Source organism: Gorilla gorilla, chromosome 1 (assembly GCF_029281585.2).
Source record: "Gorilla gorilla gorilla isolate KB3781 chromosome 1, NHGRI_mGorGor1-v2.1_pri, whole genome shotgun sequence".
NCBI classification, from domain to species: Eukaryota; Metazoa; Chordata; class Mammalia; order Primates; family Hominidae; genus Gorilla; species Gorilla gorilla.
The window spans coordinates 53,008,341-53,022,810 of NC_073224.2; the positions used below are offsets into that span (position 1 = coordinate 53,008,341).

The 14,470-nt window shown below is 44.9% G+C and overlaps 1 protein-coding gene across 8 annotated transcripts in view; it reads right to left on the reverse strand.

Annotated features, from left to right (window-relative positions):
- Positions 1-634: 634 nt before the first annotated feature.
- ATP2B4 (ATPase plasma membrane Ca2+ transporting 4) overlaps positions 635-14,470 on the reverse strand; it is a 117,144-nt gene continuing 103,308 nt past the window's right edge. For 4 of the 8 annotated variants that reach the window (XM_031013988.3, XM_031013991.3, XM_055368760.2 and 1 more), the window contains one exon: positions 635-5,159. In XM_031013988.3, the coding sequence (XP_030869848.1) occupies positions 4,851-5,159 (309 nt within the window). In that variant the 3' untranslated portion in view covers positions 635-4,850. Of the gene's footprint in view, positions 5,160-11,303; positions 11,482-14,470 lie in introns of all 8 variants that reach the window. The other 4 variants (XM_031013998.3, XM_031013992.3, XM_063709358.1 and 1 more) reach the window with 2 other exon arrangements.

The following is a 14,470-nucleotide window of genomic DNA, read 5'->3' on the forward strand; positions in this document are numbered from 1 at the left end:
GGCTCCTCCCTGTGATATTTTAAAAGAGGGTTGGGGAACTTTGTCATGCACCTGGATGAGAGCTGCAGGAAGGAGTTGTCTCAGATATGAAAGCTCAGAATGTAAATGACCTGCCAGGAAGCTGTTTTGACCTGCAACTGGGGCCTAATATGAGTCTCTAGCAAGACTCAATTAATGAAAGACATTTTTTAAACCATAGGGAAGCGAGGCGGAGGGTGGAGAACCCAAGGGAAAGGCGGCTAATGTAAGGGAAACTACTTCTCCTAAAAGACATTTCATATAAAACAAACCAAAACCAAAACCAAAAAAAAAAAAAACAAAAAACAAAAAACAAAAAAAGGAAAGAAAAAAAGCAAGGACTGCCAAGACTGCCTCTTTCTTATTCTTCCAAAAGCTCCAGCTCCTGAACTGTGGATTCTAACCAAGGTGGGTGGAGCAAAGCTTGCACTGCAAGGGAATGAAGCCAATGCGAAGGCCCAGAGGGAAGGGAAGCGTTGTCAGAGTCTGGGTGGTAAGCTGAATTCTGTGCCTGTTTAAATGGGGTTGTCCTTGTGGTTGCGGCATTTCCCTTCTCAACTTCAACAGACAATCAGTGGCATTACCCAAAAGTGGAGACGCATTGAGGACAGCACAGTTACAAGTGGGCATGAGTTTTTATTCTCAGTGCACAGCAGTATTGGTTGCTGTTCATCAGCAAAAAGCTTTATTGGTTCCAACAAATTATCCCTTTTAAAACTCCTCTTCTTCTTCTGGTCTCAGTGGAACAACACATTTGAATTTCAGATTTGCCAGTTTATAGCATTTTTTTTTTTCCTAAGAACCATATAAATACATGCAAAACCTTGTACATAGAGCTTAAATAATATCAAAATGCAAATATAGATTGGGTGCACTGTTAAGCTGAATTGCAAATTATGGCAACACACACTGGACTGGGGTATACGCTGCTTTGATATCACCATTTGTTTGTTTATGTCATGCAGACCACAATAGTCAATCTTTTGTTTTTCTTTTTTGTACAAAAATACCAGTGCTTGTTATACTAGTTACTAAAAGAGGAAGAAACTCAAAATTCCTATCTGCGTGCTAATTTGAAAAGAACAACGTAGATAGATTTGTTGGCACATATATATGGCATATTCACATATGGCATATATACATATGGGGAGAAAACATGAACCAAAGGCCAATTCAGTTATGGGAGCTCATCTCCTTCCATCTCTCCTAATCAAGAGCAAAGGGAACAGCAGGCCTAACAGCAGGGTTGGGAAGGCAAAAGGACTGGCACCGAACTAAGTGAAAGGGCGTCTGGTCTATTCAGAGGAAGAGGCTGGAATGGCTTAACAATAGCAGGCATTTATAAGTGCCCACCCTCACCAATGCATTGGGGGTGGTCCCTAGATATGAAAGGTGAGGAAGTCTCTGCATACTGTGATGGTACCACGGGCTGCTTCAATTGTAAGGCAAAGGAAGCAGGAAAGAAAGGAAGGGAAGCATTTAGAGGCTTTTCCACACAAGCGAGTGTGCCACGCCCCTCTGGGTTTTCAGCAGTGAGGTAACCATTCAGATTTAACCATGCCAACTCTCCTCTCTGAAGCTCAAGGGGAAGAAGAAACTCAAACCCTAAAGAACCCACAAGTGTCCAGAGGGATTTCTAGGTGATCTCTCTCTTAACCCCTTTAGGGACAGGAGAGTCATTCCAGAGGACAGATGATACTATGGGAAGGACCTAGCCTTAAGACTGTCACTCAGGGCTAGAACCAGCCATTGTTTTATCCATTTAGAATTCTGTCCCCATTTAATATATTGCACAAAATCTTTCTAGGGGAGGGAAGGCATCACAAATAAGATCCTTGCACAAAAACTCACTAATGGAAAACTCCAGGGGGAACAGGAAATAAAAACCATGAAAAATGCAAACCCCAAATCAGAGTATCCTTATAGACCAGGAGATATTCGTGTCTTTTATACCACTCTGCCAGCTATTCTTCAAGAAACACAAATCCAACAGAGGCCCCTGATCCTAATGACTAGTCAGGAAAGAGTCTGTCTATCCATCTGCATGGTGGGGGTTGGGGGGAAGATTCATTTCCTGACAGCTGTGTCCCTTGCTGGGTGTTTTCCTGACTATCCACAGTTTACTACCCGTTTTTCTAGGTTTATTAAGAGAGGAAGCTAGGATGATACGTTCTCCTTCTCCCCATCAGACCCTTTTCAAATCCAAAGCACCATTTTGGGGAAAAGTGTTATTAACTTATGCCATATTTACCCACTGCCAGTTGGATCAGTGAAACTGAATAGAAAAAACTTATATAAAAAACATATGCACATAGAAACTTAAACTTACTTAATTCCATATCAACAAAATTTATATTAAAAAAGTCTAGAACCCAACAATTTTTTTCCCTAAGTATAAAGATGGCTGTTTGCAGAAAGAAAGTACGGTGTATTGGTTTTAAAACCAATTACAAATATACTAAGTCACCTGTCATGCCAAACAGCTGGTTATGTGCTCCCTTCCACAGGGCTAGATGACGGCACTTTATTTTAAATCCTTTAAACAAAATACATATGGCTGACCCAAAAATATCAGTTTCTGATCTAAAGAAAACTATAATTTTTGCATATATTTCTATATTTTCTCTCCTATTATGGAAACTAGAACACAAGAAAAAAACCATTGACTTTTAAAAAGTAGACACAAGCCCTCAAGGGTAACCTGTCAGGCACCATGAGAGCCTTTTGTGAACAGGAATGGTAAAATAGCCTTCAAAGCTCGTTATTGGCTTGCTATTTAAAATGATCTGAGGTAATACAAGATTTGATAGAATTAAATCTTCTAAAATAGTTGATGAATATATATGTGAAACCTAACACCTTGGGTGAGCTGTTTTTTTCCCCTATGAGTATTTAAGACACAAAAAAGAATTATTGAAGCATGTACGTTTTACAAAACCAAAATCAAATTTGCTTTCCTATTTCCTACGATGATGGATTATGTAGTCATGGGGATATGTAGGGGACATTGTTTCTTTATGTTTCCTACTGTGGACAGCTCAGGTGAAAGGGGTGAGGGAGGACAGATCCAGAAGAAAAGGCTAGGTGGATCAGGTCATCTTCCTCTCACATGGGAATTTGGCCATTCATACGTCCCCTCTTCTTGACTCTCATCACTCTAGAAAGGGGGGTGGGCTTCATTTATCTAATGGGAGGTGAGAGTCAGGGACATGAACTGGCCCCTGCACAGAAGTCAACACCAGCAGGGATACAAATGGAGCTCCTGCAAACGTGGCTCCACCTTGTCCCAGTAAGGAACACTTAAAAAATCTCCTAGCAAAGTCCCCAACTCCTGAGAGGCAGATGGGAAGGGGATGCTTTGGGCAGTATTCAGGGGAAAAAAAGGCACAGGGCTTTACTGGGCAGCAGCTGGAGCATGTGGCTGAAGGGGGGCTGGAGGAAGGGGGAGTGTGCCGGGTGGTGGGGGGGGGTCTTTTTCTCGTTTAAGTTGGCAAAATGTCACAGGGGCCTCCCACTTTGGATACATATTTTCAAAATCAGAATATTTGAGAAAGGCTGGGACCTCCTCAGAGACTGGAAAAGTTGTGACACGTGGCAAAAAGTAGAATCAGAAACCGGAGAGAATGTCGAAGCTGGTCCCCAGGCACCTAAGCTCAAGGTTTCTGGCCCCTGCAGGAAGGTTTTCTCAGGTCATACTAGAATGGCTCTTTGGCCTCTCCCAAGGCTTCTGAACACTCATTCCCCACCAGTCAGGTCCTGCCCTGGAGAGCCTTGGCAGATGGCTTTGAAAGCAGTGGTCACCCCAAAGAGGAGCCCACAAAAGTCTGCTTTGATGGTCTGTCTTGTCCTAGATTTGGCAGTGTCTGGTCCTCAATATCCAAACCCAGTAAGGGGGCAGGGTCATACCCAGTTCATTCTTTTGCCACCACTTTAGGAATAAGAGAAAGCTCAGGCTTTCAGGTAAAAACTATATACCACACATATGCAACCTTCATGGGCAAGGCTGATCTCCCTGGCACTTAAGAACCACATACACTTGACAAGATGGCAATTTAAAAGCAGAAGGTAACCTGGCAACAACAGAGAAATATTCTTACCAGCACTTAATTGCTTCAAAAGGACCCTTTTAACAAAGAAACTGGTTGGATTCTGGAACTAAATCAAGGGTTCTTTTGGGCCAAAAGGGAGAAGGATCTAAGTTTACACAATTCATCCATATCCTTTCCATTTTCTTAATCATCATAAAAAAAAAAGGAAAGGAAGGGAAGACAAAAGACAAAGAACTTTGGAGAGGTTTGAATGAAAGAGTTAGAGGCCTACAGGCCTTTAGGTGTAAGTTTTCAAAGTGGGAAAAATTGAAAAACAATCACACTACTGGCGGATTTTATACATTCCATCTCTACCGCAACATATTTCACTTGGGGATATTTGTCTCCCTCTGAACCCTCAACTTAGCTTATAAATGGCACACACTTGTAGGACAAAATCCAGAATTCAGGAGATGAACATCAGGGGAGAATGTGGGGTGGGGTGATGCCAAGAGGATTGTCATCATTTCTTTAAAAATGACAAGTGACTACCAAGGAGTAGATTCTACCATGACCTGCATGGGGTTTGACTGGGTCCCGCTACAAACCCCAAGTCAAGCTTAAGTTGAAATCCTTGTAAGTCTGTGCTCTTGCCTCTTCATGGTCAGGTAGAGGTTCACTTCACACACACTGCTGTTAACACAGCAGCTGACGTGACGATGAAAAGTCCCATCATCACCTCATAGATGGGACAGACGAAAATGGAAATAGGGAAAATAGGGATGAGAGTCAGAGAAAGAAAATTCAAACCGATGTCTCTAGGCTCTGTAGAGAGCTGTCCGACTGGGGGAGCTGCACTTGGTTGCAATCCACCGCATTGTTGTTTGTATTGGCGTATGGAGTGACCTCACCATCCAACAGGAGCACCCTAGTCCCAAACTTAGAAGCCTTGTCAGGATTTTCCTCCTCTTCCTCATCCAGGAGTGGTGTTCGTGGCAACTCCTCCTCTATGGCGAATTCAGGGTGGGTCATGAAGCTGTGGATGGACTTTTGGTTGTAGGGTTTCTGAATGCTTTCGTGGAGGGAACTATGGAACGCTTTGACCACTTTGATCTATACCAGGGGAAGGAAAAGGAGGATGAGAAAATAGGGAGGTGAGAATTGGCCGGCAGAACAAGGAGATGGTGGATTTAGGAGAGAAACAAAACCTAGACTATAAAACATGACTGCTCAGCAACCAAAACCAAACACACATCAGAAGAGATCATGGGGCACTAGAAACATCACATGGCTCAACTTTCAAGCAGTGGGGTGGGCTGGGGCGAGTGACGGCAACTAGGACATTTTGAAAGCTGCATTAAAAAAAGTAGAAAACCCAAAGCAACGTTAGCATTCCCAAACAATCTACTTTTAAAATGAAACAGAAAACAAGAAGTTTCATTAGTTCTTTTAGATGGAGGGCAAGGACATGGGAACTAGATGCAAATTCATAGCCAAACTTAAAAAGATGATTGAGATATGTGGATTTCTGTGCTGAGGCCAAACATTTTGTGAATGTGGAATGGAAAAATTACGCATTGAGGTTTAGTTATCTGTTTAAAGACCTCAAAGAGCCAGCATATACCAATCTGCACATAATACACGTTGGGTGACGAGTGACCATGAAAACTGTGCAGCCAGGCAGACAAACCAATCTTCATTTGTGTCAGCAGCATGCAGGAACTTAAAACTCTCTAATAATAATTTGCCCTTTCAGCCAGGAAACATGCATATTTTTATATCCCACAACCACCACTGTGTCCCCTCCCCGTAAATAACACAGAACTTCACTCCTTCAGCCCCTTCCCTAGAAGAAGCAGATAAAATACAGGTGTCAAAAGATGCCTTCCTCCTGCCTATTGAGAAAAGACCTGGCTCTCATAATTCAAATGCACGTTCATGTCTCTGATACACAGCAACTGTGCCCAATCATGCTGCTTTCTCCAGCTGTTTCCAAATTGTGACGAGGAGCATAGTCTTATGTGGAGAAGGGAATGAAAGGGACCAGGGAGAGAAACCTAATCCAGGAGGCAGTGCTACAAACAAGTGGCCTTTCTGATGGGGTGGATGAAGAGGATGAAGGAAAGGAAACCACGTGCGGTTTTACTGGGCAAAAGGAGATGCATTGCCCAGTGTCATAGTCTCTGTCTTACTGTGCAAAAAGGAAGGGATTCGGTCAGTTCAGAGTCGTGAAGAAAAAACTGACAATAATTGATGCCTGTGAACAGCTTTTGCTTGTCCACAGGCACCAGCAATTTTGGCAGCTCTGCTTTTCTGAACTGTAGGTCTCTCTGAGGCGTGGCTTAGAATCAGGGATGGTAGAATTGGGGTAGGGGGAGAGGGTTGGAGCTCCGAGAAGTTGGAGAGAGGGGCCAGGGGAAAGGTAAATGGTTGTAGGACGGTTCTAGCTGTTGGAAGGTGGCTGATCCTAGTCTTGTCCAAAAAATCTTCACTCAGAAAAGAAATGGGAGTAATGTGGGGGAAACTGTTGAGGTTGGAGGGGTAGGAGTGATGAAGGTGGGCGTAGGGTACCTCTTTCATTCCTCTGCTGTTTAAGCAAAAAGTATATTCCAGGAGAAGACACAAGAATTTGGAGACAGCAGAGGATACAAAGAGTCAGCCAAATAAACTGGTTGGATCACCTGTTCCAGTGCTTCCTACCACCATACAGAACCTTCATAAATACCACTCAAAGAAGGCTCACTATCAATACTGTTGGTCCGTTTTCTCTGGAGGAGAATGTGTCTCTGCTGGCTAAGGCTTTCTTTATCTTGTCCCACTCTACTACAGCCTGCAGACCCACCCAAGACTGAGGGTGCTCAAAGCTCAGAAGGCAAAGGACTCCTTGCCACTCAACAGTATCAGCTCAACACCTCAGCCAAGAAGAATCAGGGAGCACAGGCACACACTCACCATGCTGAACAGAAAGCGAGGACCACATTTTTATTATCTGATTCCTATTTGACCATCTGATGTGCAAATTTTACCTGTCATGTTGCCTTTGCTCCAGATCTAGGTGAGATCAGATGGAATGGAGGCTCCATCTGGTCTTCAGGAAGTCTCAAGTTTTCATTGATCTACATAAAATCTCAGAGCAAGGCAATTTGGATTGAGTGAGTCCAAACCCAGTGCCTTCTCCTTTGACCCTGGCACAGATACACTAGCCAAGAGATGGGTCCAAAGTCATCCCACTCCATCAAAGCCATCACTGTCAGGAGTGATAACATAGCCCATATTTTTCATATGTTTTCAAGATCTCAAAATTTCTACTGAATATTACAGGAGGGCAGGTGCCTTTATCCGCCAGTACTTCATGTTCAATATCAGTGATTTTCAATTTCCTGCTTCCATTCAATTGAATACTTTATTGAAAAAATTACATGTGAAGTCCACTATAGAAAATAAATTTGTAACAACTGGGGTTGGAGTGAAGGTCTGGAGCCCTGTTTGTTGGCTTTTCCTCTCACCTGTTGGGGTGACCAATAATACTGTTACAGGTAAACAATGAGGAAGATAAAAGTGAATTGGGGATGGGTAGATGGAAAAAATATGGGAAATGTCTTTTGGGGAGCAAGAAACAGTCATCCAGCTAGACTGCAGGACTTCTGGAATCTAAAGGGAAACCAGCCACCTGTAAGGAAGCTCACGTGAAGAGGGGTCAGAGAGCTAGGGAGCACCAGCTGGCTTGGTGGGTGGAGAGAAGGGTGAGGGAGGAGAGGGCATGGGGCTGTGCCAGGATGCCCCAACTCCAGCACTCAACTCAGAGAACACACGCTGATGAACAATCATGCACTATATCACCACCAATCCACCCAGGGCTGGCATCTCCCCTTCCTGGAGCATGATGCCTGGTGCATGAGCAGTGTATAGGGACAAGACAGGGCTAGTGAAGAAGGTGCAGGGAAAGCTTTGAGCACTCTCCACACAGCCAGTCAACCCTTCCCTTCCTGGTCATCATTTCTCAAAACCTTGGGGAAATGTCTCTTTTGGGGCCCTGGCCTACAGGTGGAAGTGGCTGGTTGAAGGGCAACTCTTTTCATGACTCAGGAGACTGGGTATGAGTGCTGAGGGCTACTCTCTGCAGCTCAATGAGTGGGCAGGTGAAGACTCCATTTTCTCATTCTGTAGTTTTCTGCTTTTTTTTTTTTTTTTTTGGGATGGAGTTTCACTCTTGTTGCCCAAGCTGGAGTGCAATGGCGTGATCTCAGCTCACTGCAACCTCCGCCTCCCGAGTTCAAGCGATTCTCCTGCCTCAGCCTCTAGAGTAGCTGGGATTACAGGCGTGCGCCACCACACTCAGCTATTTTTTTTGGTATTTTTAGTAGAAATGAGGTTTCACCATGTTGGCCAGGCTGGTCTCGAACTCCTGACCTCAAGTAATCCACCTGCCTCGGCCTCCCAAAGTGCTGGGATTACAGGCGTGAGCCACCGCGCCAGGCAGTTTTCTGCTGTTTTCAGAAACCAGGAGAAAAGGATTAGGGCCTCCCTATGCAGGGAAATCTTAGAGATCTATCTAATGAAGGTTGGACAAACAGTTGAATTCATTTGGAGATCTGGAATGGGAAAGAGGGTTTTAAAATGTATGGCTATAATTTCTAGGAGCTCCAACTAAAAAGGCACAGCTGGAGAAAGAGCAGGTGTGGCCTGTCTCTCCTCTGATCTTCTAGTCTTTGAGGATTTGGAGCGCACCCTCTACCAGCTGCTCTACAAGATCCCAGTCTTCTGCTTAGTCTTCTGCTTAGTCTCCTTCCACCATCAAACCATCAGGATATCTGACACTAACCCTTCCTATCAGAAAGGGATGATTAAAACAGAACAGAAGCTAGTTTAGAAGGGGATGGCAGAACTAGAAGGAAAAAAGGAATTAAGAGAGGAATATGAAAGAACTGGTGGGAGAGGTTCCTGGATACTTGCAGGGAAGACTTAGTGAGTTCTTTCTTGCCTGTTTTTTTGACCTAAAGAAATTGTATGTATCTCTATCAAGTTCCACCCCCATTCCTCACATCAGAACACTTTGGCTAAAGAGACAAAACAAATCTAAGTCTGGTCAACCCACACAGTCTGTGATCATGTGAACCACAGACAAGGCAACTGTTCTTTCTTTAGCCCCTTCGCAGAGGTCGGGGTAGGGGGTGGTGAGGTTGGGAATGGGGGAGGAAGGAACAGACTGAACACTCAGATATTTGAAACCCACATTATATTTAATACAGATAAACTCCTTCCCACATTATCAGCAAAGAGCTGGCTACCTTCTCTCTCCTCTCTGAGTCCCATTTGGGGAAGGGAAAATGACCAGGAATAGGAAGACATAAGCACTAGCAAGAATCCAAGAATCTACCAATGGGAACACCAGATCTTAGGTTGTGAGTTGATAATATTCCAATTGCAAGTCCGGCTGAGAAAGGGCTTCCTGAAACTTTATGTGCAAAATAAGTGCTGGCTATTGGTGAAACAATCAAACTAGAGAAAAGGAGAAGCAAAATAAAAGGCACTCCTCTTCAGAAACTCCTGAAAGTTTAGTAAATGAAGAAAAAATGTTATTTTGACTCTTTTGTATATTTCTCGTACCTTCATGTGAACTGATTTTTTTCTTCGTTTTTTTTTTTTTTTTTTTGAGATGGAGTCTGTCTCTGTCACCCAGGCTGGAGTGCAGTAGAGCATCTTGGCTCACCGCAACCTCCGCCTCCTGGGTTCCAGCGATTCTCCTGCCTCAGCATCCTGAGTAGCTGGGACTATAGGTGCGTGCCACCATGCCTGGCTAATTTTTGTATTTTTTAGTAGAGACAGGGTTTCACCATATTGGCCAGGCTGGTCTTGAACTCCTGACCTTATGATCCACCTGCCTTGGCCTCCCAGAGTGCTGGGATTATAGGCGTGAACCACTGTGCCCGGACTTTTTTTTTTTTTTGAGACGGAGTCTCACTCTGTCGCCCAGGTTGGAGTGCAAGGGTGCTATCTCGGCTCACTGCAACCTCTGACTCCCGGGTTCAAGTGATTCTCCTGCCTCAGCCTCCCGAGTAGCTGGGATTACAGGCACACACCATATTGCCTGGCTAATTTTTGTATTTTTGTAGAGACAGGGTTTCACCATGTTGGCCAGGCTGGTCTTGAACTCCTGACCTCAGGTGATCCGCCCACCTCGGCCTCCTAAAGTTGGGATTACAGGCGTGAGCCACAGCACCCAGCCAAGATTAACTGATTTTTAAACCGGAGTCCCAGAAAAGTAAAATAACGGGGATGTTCAACCATATACATTTGAACTGAACTACTTTCTTTTCTTCACCTATAGCTACAACTTTTTTTTTTTTTTGAGACAGAGTCTTGCTCTATCGCCCAGGTTGGAGTGCAGTGGCTCTCCACTTGGCTCACTGTAACCTCCGCCTCCCGAGTTCAAGTGATTCTCCTGTCTTAGCCTCCTGAGTAGCTATAGGACTACAGGTGCCCACCACCACGCCCAGCTAATTTTTTGTATTTTTAGTAGAGACGGAGTTTCACCATGTTAGCCAGGATGGTCTTGATCTCCTGACCTCGTGATCTGCTTTGGCCTCCCAAAGTGTTGGGATTACAGGCGTGAGCCATCGTGCCCAGCCAGCTACAACTTTTATGCTAAAATTGCCAGTCAGCAATACAGTGGTGGCCAAATGGACTATTATTATTGACCAAGTTTAATACTGGCTCAATTATGACAGGTCCACTAGTCAAAACACACCCACGGGCACATTAGCTCCCTTCCTACCTTTCCTCAAAAGATCCCAAACCTTGCCCCCATGTAAAGAAAGCTCTTGGGTTTTCCTTTGGCCTAACCTCACATCTAAGCTTAGGAGGTAGAGTTCAGACTCAAAGGAGCAGGAGGAGAAGAGAGGAACAACAACATATCCCAGCAAAGCAACAAACAGACAAACAAAAAAGGCAAAGCAAAACAAAACAAAACAAAACTCAAGAAAAGGAAGAAACGAGCAATGCAGAGGAACAATCAGAAAACAGAATTATTGTCTTTAAAACAGTTAAGGTTTAATAGCTTTTCTACATTACAAAAATAAAATACAAGGGCACAGAGTCTGGTTTTAGAGTAGGATTTTTGTCTTTTTCTTCCCTTAAGTCAAAATATCAAAGGGAAAAACCAAAAGGAAAAGATAACCATGGTTGGTTAAAGTGGATGCCACGTGCTCTCTTGTGGTCATTTTAGCAAATCATGCATCATAATAGACTATCACTCACTGCCCATAGGAGGAGATGAAACAGCAGGAACAGAAGTGGTGGGGGAAGATTTGACTGGCGCAACTGCTACATAGGATGAACTAGGAACAAGTTTTACATCAAGGTGTTGACCCATGTTCTGTCGCCTTAGGACTCCCTTAAAAGAGGCTCCCGTCTGGAATGTGTTAATTACGTCGATCTGCAAAGAATCAGAGAGTGAGACAGCTTTGCTCCACAGTCAGTCCGAGAGAGGTGAAGAAAGAGGAAGGGAGGGTCATGGAAGGTTGGGGAAGCAGGAATGGAAGTAGATGGGAAAAGGGGACAGGAGAGAGCAAGAGAGAGCTTCCCTCCCACACAAAGCAATGGTGAGGAGAAGGAGAAAAACATTAATTGCATATCATACTTCACTTAGGGAACAATTTGCCATGGAGTCCCAACGCCCAGCCAGAATCTAGTTTTTTCTTCCCTTTGAATCCACAGTGGGCATTTGAGGTTTAGAGGGGGCCAAGAGTATTTAAAATGTAAAGGGACTTTTCCCTACTCCATCACTCCTAACAGCTAGACGGAGATTGTTCGTTGTTTTTACCTGTACTTTTTTTTTTTTTTTGAGATGGAATCTCAATCTGTCGCCCAGGCTGGAGTGCAGTGGCATACTCTCGGTTCACTGCAACCTCCACCTACAGGCCCCTTTTCACCTGTACTCTTAAAAATAAGGCAAACAATTGAAGATTCTGAAGGCAAATTATGTATTACTGAATTTCAAGGCTCAGGAACCTCTAAATCAATTAAACCGACTACGTATTTTTGCGGATTTTCCAGGAAAATAACTCATGTTTTTAAATAAAAAACAGGGGCCGTTTAGTAGCCAATATACAAATGGCCATGATGGAAAGGCCCTTGGGCCATGAGTTGCTGGGCTCAATCCTCCTCTGGGTATCTTGTCTGAGCTATCCCTTCCCTGGGCTGAAGTAGGCAGGCTCCCTGAGAATGGAGCTCAAGAACCCAGTGGCCAAGCCCACTATCGAGAATGCTACTAAGTGCATTAATGCATTAGAGATCTGAAATGTCTGGCAGAAATGCTGACAGTAACTCGGCAATTAGACTGAGGGAGGGGGAGGAAGAGGTTTTGGTTGGTGGTGGTTGAAACAGCTACAGGTCGAGGCTTACACAAGTAGCCTCTGGTTTTCAGTGCCCTGTTCCTCAGAGACAGAGGCAATTAATGCCATTCATTTTCTTCCTTCCTTTTTTTTTTTTTTGACACCCAGGCTGGAGTGCAAGGTGCGATCTCGGCTCACTGCAAGCTCCGCCTCCCGGGTTCACGCCATTCTCCTGCCTCAGCCTCCTGAGTAGCTGGGACTACAGGCACCCGCCACCAGGCTGGCTAATTTTTTGTATTTTAAGTAGTGACAGGGTTTCACTGTGTTAGCCAGGATGGTCTCAATCTCCTGACCTCGTGATCCACCGGTCTTGGCCTCCCAAAGTGCTGGGATTACAGGCGCGAGCCACTGCGCCCGGCTTCCTTCCTTCCTTCCTCCCTCCCTCCCTCCTTCCTTTTTTTTTTTTTTTTTTTTTTTGAGACAGAGTCTCGCTCTGTCACCCAGGCTGGAGTGCAATGGCACGATCTTGGCTCACTGCAACCTCCATCTGCTGGGTTCAAGCCATTCTCCTGCCTCAGCCTCCTGAGTAGCTGGGACTACAGGTGTGCACCATCACGCCCAGCTAATTTTTTTATTTTTAGTAGAGACAGAGTTTCACCATGCTGGCCAGGCTGGTCTCGAACTCCTGACCTTGTGATTTGCCCTCCTCAGCCTCCCAAAGTGCGGGATTAAGGTGTGAGCCACCGCGCCCGGCCATGCCATTCATTTTCTGACAATGGTCCTGATCTAGGGCCTCAATCAACTCTACCATCCTTATCCCTGACCCCTAAGTAACAAGGACGAAATCAAAAGGAATTCCCTTTAGCCTTCATGAATCTGGTAGAATAATCTTAGAAATATCTATCTGCTTAATGCCAAGGGTTAATCTACCAGGAATGTAGGAAAGGTGCTGATTCCATTAACTGGACTTCATTTTCCCAGGAGGGAAGATGGGAAAGTAGGCAGAATGTGAGTGAGACAGTCCTTTTATAAAGCTTCCCGAGAAGCCATGAGCTGTTTAGGGCTAGTTTCTGGATCCAGATCACAGTTTGAGCAGAAACACCACTGCTTCCTCACATTATTCAGTTTTAGTTCCCTGGGACTGAGGAGCTTGAACCTGCAGGAGGAGAGGGTTTACACTTGGGGTGGGTGCAGGGGTTCCAGCTCCATGGAAGAAGGGACTGTAGAGACACCTTCTTCAGTGCTTATTGGAGTTACAAGGTCCCAACCTCCACAATTCTAGTCTCTAAGTTTTCTAACACCTCCCATACCAAAGCACTGTGATGAGAATGACAACAAAGATCAACGTGGAGGTGGCAGGGGGTTTTGTTAGAACCCAGCTGAGGCTGAAGGGCTGATGTTGGGAGCGGACCTCAGGGATCCGGGATACATGTTAGCATCATTAGCCTCATCAGCTTCCAGAGTCAGGTGCATCCTGGATGGCGTGAATTTGGTCACTGTGGCATCTTGAACATGCCTCACTTTAGGCTTTAATGCCATTTTGGCCCAACTGCCTCATGCTCCAACAATGGGGAAAGGTAGTATACCTAAAGCTATGGAGGCAGTGAAACCAAAAAGACCTTGTAGAGAGGGGCATAGTCAAGGAAATAGAAATTGGTAGTGGAGGGGAAGGAAGACCCATAAATCTCAGCCTCCCAGGACAGAAGACTGGAAAGGAACAAGGAGGCACTGGACTGAGGGAATCTTGGCTAGGAGAAAAGAAATCACGTAGTAGAAGAAGTGGTTGATCCTGAAGAAAAGCAAAGCAAAGACAGGTTATTTTGGAAAGAGCAGACCCAAAGGAAAGCACTGGGGGCTTTAGAGATGGGAGCCAAAGGCGCCAGGTTCTATGGGTACTTGGAGTCAGCAGCCTGGAGTGTGGGGTGGGGTAGGGAGTGAGCGTGGGGACTCTGGATGCCTGGATGCCACGAGGCACTTTGTGTAGGTCCCGCTGGAAATTTTCTTTCTGAGAGGAGGAACTTGAGAGAGGGAAAAGGAACCCTAGCGTTTCCCTACCTAGCCCTTTTCCACTTTTCTTTTTCTTCTTCTTTT